Raw genomic sequence first — 13,279 nt, 5'->3', positions numbered from 1 at the left:
AAAGGGGTAGTTTACCAAAGATTGTGTTATTAATGTACTGTTACACATTTGTACATGTTACATGTGTGTAGTTACATCCGTATTATTTATTTTAAGTAAATACTATGTATCAGTGTGTACATACACTGTAGTAACATACTACGTACACATCTAATTACTGTGTAAGTTTATAGGTATAAGCAGTGGCGCTACTAGCCGCCATGGGCCCTATGCCATGTTGACATTGAGAAAAGGGGGGGGGGGTTATGGGGGGGATGTGTTGGGGGTATTGGTATCGTGGCTGATATTGAACATTGGGGGTGGGAGGGGGGTAGTTGGTATCATGGCTGAAAGTGAAGAGCGGGGGGGACGTGGGTAGGGGGGTATTGGTAGCTGAAAGTGAAGAGCGGGGGGAGGGGGGTCGGTGTAAGACGGGAGAGAATTTTGATAATGTCCCCCTAAATGTATGAGCCCTTACAATCTTCCAAACTAAATTGTAAAAGAATATTTTGTCTTTTTAGTACTGTAGATCTATTATATGAGAGCAATACTTAGTTGCCAAAAAGTGGTTCTAATTGGATTTGCATTGCAAACTCAAACTCAAAATCATTTAGCAAAAATCTGCTGATTTTTTGGACAAAATTCTGCTTAGAAATGGCAATAAAAAATAAAATAAAAAAATCAGCAGATTATGTTTAGCCATGTTGCTGAAGTGATACAATGAGACGATTTGCTGTCATGATGATTTGTTTAAAAAGTGTTTGTACGTAAATATGTCTTGTGATGTAATAATTACCAACAAACATCAAGTAAAGAAAGCCTGCTTCGTAAATAATACATGCTAAAAATGTTTATTAATCACATTTAGCAGTCACACAATTATCTTTGATAGTTCCAATTATTAATATTCCTCCTTTACTATTTATTTATGGCCAGTCATACCAGAGCAAACATTATCACTTCAATCAATCAATCAATCAATCAATCAATCAATCAATCAATCAATCAATCAATCAATCAATCAATCAATCAATCAATCAATCAATCCTCCATCTCGCATCTCATGGTCATCCCTTGAGGGAAAAGGGACAAAAAGGCACATTGCACTGTCGAGTTGTTTTTTGAAGAATGCAACTCTTTCAGTGCCAGCGCAATTATTCTGGCATAACCGGCTTGGGAATATAAGGCAATTATTTCTGCCGGCTAATTATTCGTTTTCATAATAAAGGTAATTTTTCACCCTGCAATTAGAAGTGGAATGGATGCTCTTGCTGTTTTGTGTCGGTCGCTCTGTGACGGTGCGCTTCAGCAGACGAGATTAACAGGCAGGCCTCTCTTGGGCTCGTACGGTGTGGTCCTGCTAACCATTTTGATGCAGTCGATGATGGGACACACGCTCAGGCAGAGAGTGCAGCCGGTGCAGCTGTCCGTGATTACAGGAAGATGAGTCTCAGGGTCAAACTTAATAGCCTGCAAAAGAAGACCAAAAAAAAAGCTATTACATTAGAGCAATTATCCACTCTCCATAGGAGGATTTCCCCACTCATGGGAGAGCTTTTCAGAGAGGGGCAAGAAAAAAAATATGAAGCAACAACAATGACAAGCAGTGAGCACAACGTACTTGAAGGTAAATAATTGGCAGGATTATTTATTTTAGACTCTGTGTTTGGCTCTATATATTTGCAATATGAATGAAGCCATGGACTACAATCGAGTGACCTCCAAAGAAGACAACATGTAATTGGAAAACATTTGCTGGCTTTGTGTATTTTTGCAACCAAAATCATATAGCTGTAATTGCTTTCATGTGTAACACATGGAGTATCATAACACATTAGGGTTGGTTTTGATATATACAATGATTACTTAAACGTGCATAGATTTTGGTAAGGGAGTAAACCTTTTGTAAGTGTTTGTAACATTCATAAGCCCCTCAAAATACACATTATTTATTATTATTTTTCCTTCATAATATGTTACATCCCAGCATGTTTCGACCCAGATACATGTGTAGCTCATAGTTCAGTTCATCCTTATTTATCAGGGGTCATATCATAGTGAAATCAACCCTCAGCTTATCCAGCATTTGTTTTACGCAGCGGATGCCCTTCCAGCTGCAACCCACCACTGGGAAACATCCATACACACTCATTCACACACATACACTATGGACAATTTAGCATGTTTTTGGACTTGTGGGGGAAACCGGAGCACCCGGAGGAAACCCACGCCAACACGGGGAGAACATGCAAACTCCACACAGAAATGCCACCTGATCAAGCCGAGGCTTGAACAAATGACCTTCTTGCTGTGAGGCGATTGTGCTATCCACTGCGCCACCGTGCAGCTCTAACCGCCAACTTATCCAGCATATGTTTTACACAGTGGATGCCCTTTCAGCTGCAACTCAGTACTGGGAAACACCCATACACACTCATTCACACACACACACACACACACACACACACACACACACACACACACACACACACACACACACTCATATAATAAGGCCAATTTTGTTTACCCAATTCACTTATAGCGCATGTATTTGGACTGTGGGGGAAACTAAAGCACCCAGAGGAAACCTACGCCAACATGGAGAGGACATGCAAACTCCACGCAGAAATGCCAACTGACCCAGCCCGAACTCAAAACAGTGACCTTCATGCTGTGAGCTGACAGTGCTAACCACTGAGCCACTGTGCCACCCCGTAAAGATTTATTATTAATTAAAAAAATTACTTAGTGCAAAAACATTCAAACCTGATATTCACTGATATTTACTCATATTTACTCAACAAAGGAAAGTAGCTGATTGGATACAACATGGATTTAGATGTCAATTATTAAGATATATAATAATAATTAAAATATTTACAAAATCATGATCCGGAATGGAAGGCTCGTCAACAGATTTTGAGTGCATATATGATGTAATTAACGTTGTGTGTGTTTGTACCTGGTATCCCGAGTCATTGCAGGTCATGTAGCATTTGCCGCAGTTGATGCACATCTCTGGATCCACCAGGGCCTGCACTTGTTCAGTGTTGTCCAGCTCTTGGTAGGCACCAATGTGCTTCAGCGCTCGGGCAATCACATCCTTCGCACAGAACAGAAGAAAAGACACGGGGATTAAACGGCAAGACAAACAGTGGTGGCATCTCAAAGAAACGGTTTGAAGGGGAGTGTTGAGTTCCTAAGTTAGCTTAATTAAATCAGTGCTGGAAAGAGCGGATGAGTTTTGATGTCTGACTGCTAGTTTGTGATCTCCATTTCCTCCTAGAGATCCCTCACAGCATAATCACCCCCAGAAATAAAGCCGTTTGTTTTGTTATGAGCAGCAAATACTGCATATGCTACAAGACAGACTCATGGTACAGGACAGGCTAATGAGAAACTGTAGATTCAACACCTTTATGGTCATTTTAAACATTATTGTGATTAATAGCAAAAGTCTGTGAGATGCTATGATTTAAACATGTTCACTGGTTAAAAGATACGTTAAAGATACATTTAAATTATGTTATTTATTACCTTTACATCATTCTAATTCCCTGAAACCTTTGTTTATTTTCAGAACATAAATTAAGAAATTTTAGATGAAATCCTGGAGCTCTCTCATCCTCCATTGATAGCAAAACATTCAAAGTCCAAATAAGGAACCAAAAATATTGCCAACACATTTCCCTAAGATGTCAGGGGTGATCATATGAAGTTTCATGAACTATTTTTGGGCACCAAAAAATAAGTAAAAGTAACTGTTCACCTATGTCTCCCCATCAGATCAGGGTGTGCATATACTACAGGGAATACAATGATTGTATGCTGCACTGATGAATCTAATGGCCATACATTGTACTGCCAATAGTAAACCCTGATCTGTCACAGAAGAGAAGATATTGTCATACTGTCATACTGTTCTCACAGGTTTTTGGTACGCAAAATGTTTTTGGAGCTTCATAAGATTACAGTTGAACCACTGATGTTACATGCAATGTTGTGACAATGTTTTTGGCTCCTTTTCAGGATTTTGACCCTCGTTGTCTATGGAGGATGAGGGAGCTCTCAGATTTCATCAAAAATATCTTAGTTTGTGTGTTTGAAGATGAATCTCGGTCATTAGAAAAAAGGTCTTAGGAGTAATTATTAACAGAATTACATTTTTTGGTGAACTAATGCTTTAATTGTTTCCTTGTTACACTGAAAACAATTGTCACCTCTAACTAAATACTTAATACCATCAAAAAATAGATTTTATGGGTTAAATCAGGTAGAAAAGACACAAAACATGCCTTTACAACTCCTCCGCCTACTCACTCATTGTTATCGTTTATTTACATTATATTTATATATTATATCTAATGTTATTAAATAAAAGTATTTATGCATTTTGGATTATTGCATAATAAATGCTCAATGGAAACAGCAAGATGCACATAAACTTTGAAAATACCCAATTAGGATAAACTTCATATTCAATTAAAAAATGTGCAAAAACTACAACAAAAAGAGTTTTACCAAATAAATCCAATTATGCGCATTAAAAAAAGTCATGTAATGATAAAAATGGGTGCACCTGACAGCATAATGGACAAACTAGTGGGCCGAACACATTGTAAAACATCTAAATTGCTGTTTTGGCCATTCTAAAATGCTTTACCCATTTCAGTAACATTAATATTACCTCCGGAACTGTCTTGAGCATCTGTGCTCCATTTCTCACGTCTCCAAATGCCACTACGCATTCATTGCATGTAGGCATTGTCTTCTGGTGCAAGTAATTCATTAAATAAGGAAAAGATTCATGCAGCTTCTCCTACGGCAGCATAATCCATTTTTCTTTTTGATATTTGACACCAGTCTACCAGAAAGTGACAATTGTGTTCTGTTTAATTCATTGGATGGAAATTCAATGAAATTTCCATCCAATTAAATTGGATGGGGCATTATTCTCAAATATTTTATGCGATATTTCAGTTTTGCCCATAAATTAAATTTGCAACTTTGGATGGAAACATAGCTAGTGATGGTGTAAAAATACTGAAAACAGCATCTGATAGCAGCAGGTCTATTTATGACAGTTATTATGGAGACAATTGCAGAACTATCATTCAAATGTTTTGGGTCAGTAATAGGTACGTTTTTAATTCTCCAAGGCATTTAAAAAGTGAAATCAAAAGTAAATTGCAATTTATTCCAGCAAAATTTTTAGCAGCCATTACTCCACACTGTAAAAAATGATAAGATGTTTTTAGTTAATTGTAACTTATTAAGTTAATCAGTTAATCACATTTTAACTAAATTTTAGAAGTTACGCAAGCTGTTTAAGTCAGTTCAATATAATGTAAGTTCAAATGACTTGATTCAGCTTAATAATTTAAGGCAACCAGTATTTTTTACAGTGCAGTCTTCAGTTGAGAAATGCTCATTTCATATTCATTATCAGTACTTAATATTTATTTTTTGTAGATACAGAGACACAATTTAATGATCAGAAAATTGAGTTATTGAAATGTTTATATTACAAATGTTGAAATTAAAATATCTAAAGCTCCCTTACTGAATAAAATCATCTTAAAAACATATTTTACTGACCCAATATATAAAATGATGGTGTACATACATACAAAAGTACTGAAAAGTAATAACAAATAACAGTTACTTTTTAAAAACATATTAAATTAAAACTATATATAACAAAATATGTAAACAAAATAAGCAATGCTTCCAATACTCAATAGTTGAATGAAATTTGAAGATCAGACTTACTTTGACATTAGGGATTGGTTTTTTGGAGATGTTAACTCTAGCAGCGCCGGAGTCCATGATGACATCACCGCTGGCATCCTTCTTGTACTTTGCTAGCGCTTGAGTCTTGATTTGCAAGTATGGTCCAAAGCTAGGCAGACTCTTAAAGATAGAAAAAATATATATTTAAAGTTTAAGGTATAGTTCAGGTACAGGACAGGTTAATGAGGAACTGCAGAATCAACACCTTCATGGACATTCTAAACATTATTGGGATTTTAGTAGCGAAAGTCTGTAAAATGCTATGATTAAACTTGTTCACTGGTTAAAAAATAAGTTAAGGATAACTCTAAATTATGATATTTATTACCCTTACATCATTCTGATCTACATAAACCCTAGTTTATCTTCAAAAACGCAAATTAAGATATTTTAGACGAAATCCTGGAGCTCTCTCATCCTACATTAATGTTCAAAGTCCAAACAAGGAACCAAAAACATGGTCAACACATTTCACCTGACATCAGTGGTGTTCATACAAAGTTCCATGAACCATTTTTGTTTGCCAAAAAACTACAAAAATCACTGTTCACCTATGTCTCCCTATCAGATCAGGGTGTACATATACTACAGGCATGTACAAAGATTTTATGTTGCACTGCTGAATCTAATGGCAATATATTGTACTGCCAATAGTAAACACTGATCTGTTACTGAAGAGAAGATATTGGTGAAAAGAGTCATGCTGGAACTGTACTGTACACCTAAAGATTCTAATTCAGTCATCATTCACTTGTTTCAAACCAGGGAGAAGAGCTGAAAACCGGTATCCATTGACTTTCATTGTATTTATTTATTTTTTTATTGGATGCCAATGGCTACTAGTTTCTAATATTCTTTAAAATATGTTATTTTTGTGTTCAACAGAAAGAGAAAAAACTTATAAAGCTTTGAAAGCACTTGAGGGTCAGTAAAGGGTGATATATTTTAACATTGGGTGAAATATCCATTTAATACACACCAATAAACTTTGATTTATGAATTTCTATATATTTTCTCTATGAATATACATGAACTACTCATCCATTCAGCATTATAAAAATGTATGTTAATTACTGTTTAATGAAAGTTAGTTATTAGAAATTTATAACAAGACAAGATAGACATAAAACACCTGAGGCGTGGACGTTTCATATGCATATTTAAATAAAACCAGACTTTTTACTCCGATTTAATGGAAGGTGTGATAAAACATCCTTGCTATCACTTCCCGCATCCATTTAGAACAAAAGTGGTTGTAGTGCCATCTTTGCCTCAGAGTCCTGCACATACGCCTGACCCTCCAGAGCAGCGGGGCTAAAGAGGCGATTCGTATTCACAGTCACACTCTCATACCAACGCAGTGAGCCTGAGAGGTGGCCATAAAAGAGCCTGGAGGCTTCGTTCTCCAAAGGCCATTCGAGAGGAAACGCCGGCTCCACTGACGAGAAATCAAGTTTGCCACAAAATTAGCCATCCTTTTAATGGAGCCATAAAGCGAATCTGCAATGAATTGTTAGGAAATCGTATAATACTACCGGTAATTGCAAGGATTAGCTGGTCAAACTAATGGTTTGACACTAAAATGGTAATGAATGGTAATTTGAGGGAAATGGACTTATGGGTTGCTGATGGGCACCGCTTCCAATAACTGATATTTTCATCATCATCTTTTTTTTTTTTTATATATAAATGCTCTTTCATGAAGAAGTCTTTTTTGGAGGCTAATTATCATATTGATAATTCGAAACGTTCAAGCAAACACTGAATATTCTTAATGATGGTTTCGTTCTGCGTTTCTCCTCGTGACCTCTCTGCAGAAGAATGGAGGATTTTAACAACAGCCTATTCCACCTTTCCTGCAACAAGTATTCCTTTCAACGCCTGCTGCAAATCCATTCGTCCCAACGATGGGACATTTAAATTGGTCTAGCATTTTCCCAGTCACACAATCTCCTCAAAGCTGTCATCCACAAGCGTCTGTAACCCTTCATTTCCACCATGGCCAGATGGAAGTGTCTCTGCCGCAAAGGAAAAATCAAAACACGACGAGACTTAGTTATTAGTTGAGCGCGTCAAACTTCTTACAAGAGTGTTGTTTTTTTAAAAGAGGGTCATTTGATGCATTTCATGTTTGTAGTATGTGTGCGCGTGTGTGTGTGTGTGTGTGTGTGTTATGTAGCTGTTTGTATATGTATAAGTTTTGCAAAGTTGCAAAGCTCAAAGTCACCCACAAAACAATATTTTTCCATCTAAAATAAAAACCCAGCTGAAAAACCCTCATTCCAAATTTCCCTCACATGTCGAAAGTCACTATGTGGAAATACTTGCATAATTTCATCATTGTTGTTTTTTTGATGTTATGTCGCAGGGATTTGGGGAAACAAAACACTTTATTTGGCCTTCAGAAAGTGGGGGTTGATATCAACTGTTGGTGCTCCAACTTTATATTATAAACAAGTAAACAATGTAGTCAAGTTGTTTTTAGGATATTTGTTAGACATTCATGGATTTCTATAACATTAAATAACGTTTCACATTCAGATCATGTATCAAATGCATAAAGATAACCAACCCAGGCTCATTCTGAAAACGTACTGCTATATACATTTCTGGAGATCGCAAAATATGTTCCAGGAGCTACTTTTTTGCAGTTTTTTTCACTAATCCACCAGAGGCCGATGTCTACGCTTTTTAAGATCTTAAATTTCTCTCACGAGTGCCATCTGCACCTGCTGCACCTGCAGTCCACAAGAGGCTGCTGTCGACTGACTGATTGACTGACCAATCGATTGGCCGACCCTCCTTCTTCCCTAAACCCAACCGATAGTGTTTTAAAAAGCACCGATTGACCAGCGCCCACCCTCTTACCTAAACCCAACGGACAGTGTTTTCAAAAGCAATCCAGAAAAAGAAAAGCCCTCGCCTGATCTTTACCACGTTTTTAGATTTTACAGCATTCTCACCCTATTATTTACTTGTTTAGTTTATTTTTTGGCTTCTGTTTTTGTCTTACCTAATTTCTGGAACCTTTGTTTGCTGGACTCGAACCCCATCAATGTGGTCAACTTCTCTCTGTGTCTCAAGTCAGCCAGCATACATGGCGAGCTACTGGACAAACTGGTAATAGCAGAAAAGCTGTCCATAAGGAGGTAAGCAGTCAGCTGGTAAGCACAAAAGATGAAATGCAGCCATACCTAATTCTGGCTACAAAATTCGCGATCTCCAGAAATGTATCTAGGTTTGCCTATGACCTATGCTAAAGTTAAAGGTAACAATGAGATGATTTGATACTGTAATTGTTTTAAGTTAGGTAGTGTCTCAAAAGTGCAAAACCCCTACAAAAATAAACAGATTTATTTTATTTGCCGTTTTATACCTTACAGTCAAGGAAATCAAGTTTGGTACATTTGATAGACTTCAACATGCTTTTGTTGTGATCGCTATGTGTGTGATCTGAACAAGACACCACATGAGCTGCCACAATCCTGTGATAACACATCTCAGGGGAAAAGAAAAGATAAAAGTGAATGTCTAATAAATGTGCATTATATATATATATATATATATATATATATATATATATATATATATATATATATATATATATATATATATATATATACACACACATATATATATATATATACATATATAAACATATATATACATACATACATATATACATACATATATATATACATATATATATATATATACATACATATATATATATATATATATATATATATATATATATATATATATATATATATATATATATATATATATATATATATATATATATATATATATATATATATATATATATATATATATATACGCATTTCTTAGCAACAAGAACAAACGCCTAAACATTGCCGACAGTGTATCCCTCAAAGTTGTTTAGAATTAAATGTTTAGAGAGGGTGTGTCCAAAGTCCCTATAAGGATAAGTCTTTGGTGTGACACAACGCGTACCTGTGGGTGCCTTTGATGTACTTCTTGATCCTTCTTACGTTCTTGTTGTAGCATCAGTGGCACCAAAATTAGGCACCGAAATTTATATGCTGATTTGGTGATTCTGCTTGTGAGCGACTGTTCTCACTCTCAGGTCACATCATTCAAAAGAATAGGGCCACATTGGCCTCCAAAAATGTCAACATGCTGGACTGTCTTAGCAACTGGCTGAATATAAAGGAGGACTAAACAAAATTGTTTCTACTTTATAATTAATGTTCTCAACTCTCAGCAATACAACTTTTCAATGAGTACAATTGTTTGTATTCATTACTTTATTATCATAATTTCCTAATTTCCATATTTGCAACGCCTGTATTTTGGCATTTTTTGCCATATATGTACATATATTTTGCCACATATATACATATATGTATATATATATATATATATATATATATATATATATATATATATATATATATATATATATATATATGTGGCAAAATATATGTACATAAATGGCAAAAAATGCCAAAATACAGGTGTTGCAAATATGGAAATTAGGAAATTATGATAATAAAGTAATGAATACAATGACCTATATCAATATATCAATAATGAATATATATATATATCTATATATATACACACACATATATATATCTATATATATACACACACATATATACACACACATATATATATATATATATATATATATATATATATATATATATATATATATATATATATGTATATATGTGGCAAAATATATGTACATATATGGCAAAAAATGCCAAAATACAGGCGTTGCAAATATGGAAATTAGGAAATTATGATAATAAAGTAATGAATACAAACAGTTGTACTCATTGAAAAGTTGTATTGCTGAGAGTTGAGAACATTAATTATAAAGTAGAAACAATTTTGTTTAGTCCTCCTTTATATTCAGCCAGTTGCTAAGACAGTCCAGCATGTTGACATTTTTGGAGGCCAATGTGGCCCTATTCTTTTGAATGATGTGACCTGCTCACAAGCAGAATCACCAAATCAGCATATAAATTTCGGTGCCTAATTTTGGTGCCACTGATGCTACAACAAGAACGTAAGAAGGATCAAGAAGTACATCAAAGGCACCCACAGGTACGCGTTGTGTCACACCAAAGACTTATTCTTATAGGGACTTTGGACACACCCTCTCTAAACATTTAATTCTAAACAACTTTGAGGGATACACTGTCGGCAATGTTTAGGCGTTTGTTCTTGTTGCTAGGAAATGCGCGCGCACACATTCATTCGGTGCTTCTGAAAAAACTATTGGTTGGGTTTAGGGAAAAAGTAGGGTGGGTCAGTCAATCAGTCGACAGCAGCCTCTCATGGATTTACGCGAAAACAGCAGGCGCTAAAGGCACACGAGAGAAATTTGAGATCTCAAAAAGCGTACACAATGGCTTCTGATGGATTCGTAAAATTAAAAACTGCAAAAAAGTACCTCCTGGGACGCATTTCATGATCTCAAGAAATGTAGCATGCATAAAAGTGTACAGTGTGTCATTCGTGATGAAACTTTACATTACATATTGTCAAAAGTGGCATCATATGACCTCTTTAAAAAAAGTAGCAAGCAGAAAGATAAAGAGGGGTATATCAGAGGAATCTGAGAAACAAATCTACGGTGGCGGTGTTGACTGCAGGACTAATGGCTAGCTTAAGGGGGGCGCATCCTCCATGTATTTATTTCCCTGTAGAGCTAACACTGGTGGCCCTGTTCTAATCCTGCATAAAAGCATTAGTCTCAGAGGCGCAGGCTGACAGTCTAATGAATCAAGCGCTCGAGCCCTGCAGCAGACAGTCTGAGGAAGCCATCGGGAGATAAACGTACACACACACAAACACACCGGCCCCATTCTCATGCTCACAAAAACACACAGGCCAGACACAGGCATGTCATTAACAGCGTATCAGTCAAAATAAACAGCAGGACAACTGGCTTGCTTGTGAAACCTTGATTACATGGCAACTTTCAACACTACTTTGTTTTTTAAGATGGTGACAGCTTACTATTAAAAAGAAACAGCCTGAGGGTGTGCCGTACAAAATATAAATGTCAAATTTTAGGGGCATTTTCTGACAGCACCAGTAAGAAGAAAAAAAGGTAATGGTTGGGGAAGTCCCAAAACTGAAGCTAACATGCAAATGCCAGATTAACCACTGTAAAATGAGATATTGTTGAATCAGAAGCAGGTTAATTTAGTTAACAAACTATATGTAAAACTTTAGTTTAGGTCACAATTCATGCTATTAACTACTGGCTTATTACCTGCCTTTTATTGTTCATTAGCAGTTATAAAGCCTGATTTTATTCTGCATCCATAATCCTACCCAAAACCTTAACACAACTCCTACCTAATAACTATTAATAAACAGCTAATTAGTAGTTTATTAAGCTAGCAGTGTTAATTAATGGTTTGTTAATACCATGAATTGTGACAGTTTTTGTATTAAGTTAAATAAATGAATAATGATAATCATAATAAAAATCAATAATACTCTGTCCTGCCAGGGTAGCAGTTTTCCTACAGAATTTCTTTTTTTTTTTAATGCAGATGCGTAAGAATTGTGAAACTCACAAGGAAACGTAACTGTAGATGTGTATAATTAGATCATTGGTTCTGATGCGTTTGTTTCTTGAACAGTTCGATATAAAATTAAATGTCCATAACTTTCAATCCATTTATTGTCCAAAATAAAAAAAAGGAAACCTCAAAATAAACATAAACCCATTCTCAAGTCCATCATGGTCAAAATGTTTGTTTGACCTTCTTCTACGCACTCCAGGTTATCGCTAGGAGAGCAAAAATACATTATACACCCTCTAGTGGTGTGAAAGAAAATCACAACCTAAAAAATGTACAGAAACTAATTTATGTTTTGTCAGTTTAGTGGATAACTCGTTTGAATTAATACATGTTCACTTGTATGAAGATGAAAGATTTTTCAAAGTAGGCATATGGGACCAAATCGCACCCCTATACCTAACCATTATTGGGGATGAGCAAATAGTACTAAATTGTACGAATGAAATCATACAAATTCTTATGATTTAACCACTAAATCAAAATGTTATGAATTGCCGTAAAATAGCATTGAAACTCTATTGCTGGTTGCATTTTCTTTTTGGCTACATTCATAGCATGTCCAAGTCATTAAATGTTTCCTTCTCGTGTGAATACAAAATGGAAACAGAATAATATCTTAATGGATATTGATCCTGGAATGCATACGTGGCAACCCAAAGCTGCAAGTGAGTGAATAAAACCATCTCAGGCCACATCACATTTTTAACAAACAAGATGTCATTTGTTCATAATTAACAAGACCCTAACAAGGTGAGTTGGGGGGGGGGGGGGGGGGGGGGGTTACAAGTTGTGAGTTATGAGTTATGAGTTACAAGTTGTGAGTTACAAGTTGTGAGTTATGGGTGTCAAACAGGAACTAGTGTGTGCCAGGTGCATGCTGGGAGTTGTGGTTTGTATATGTGGCATGT

At 35.8% G+C, this 13,279-nt stretch overlaps 1 protein-coding gene across 1 annotated transcript in view; it reads right to left on the bottom strand.

Moving 5' to 3' along the window:
• Positions 1-814: 814 nt before the first annotated feature.
• The window catches only part of dpydb (dihydropyrimidine dehydrogenase b), a 291,123-nt gene continuing 278,658 nt past the window's right edge, over positions 815-13,279 (bottom strand). Inside the window, exons 21-23 of the mRNA XM_056474106.1 lie at positions 5,752-5,892; positions 2,942-3,082; positions 815-1,449 (exon numbers count right to left, since the gene is read on the bottom strand). Coding sequence (XP_056330081.1) covers positions 1,285-1,449; positions 2,942-3,082; positions 5,752-5,892 — 447 coding nt within the window. The 3' untranslated portion in view covers positions 815-1,284. The remainder of the gene's footprint in view (positions 1,450-2,941; positions 3,083-5,751; positions 5,893-13,279) is intronic.

This window comes from Danio aesculapii, chromosome 2, assembly GCF_903798145.1.
Source record: "Danio aesculapii chromosome 2, fDanAes4.1, whole genome shotgun sequence".
NCBI classification, from domain to species: Eukaryota; Metazoa; Chordata; class Actinopteri; order Cypriniformes; family Danionidae; genus Danio; species Danio aesculapii.
This window is presented reverse-complemented; position numbering and strand designations above follow the sequence as displayed.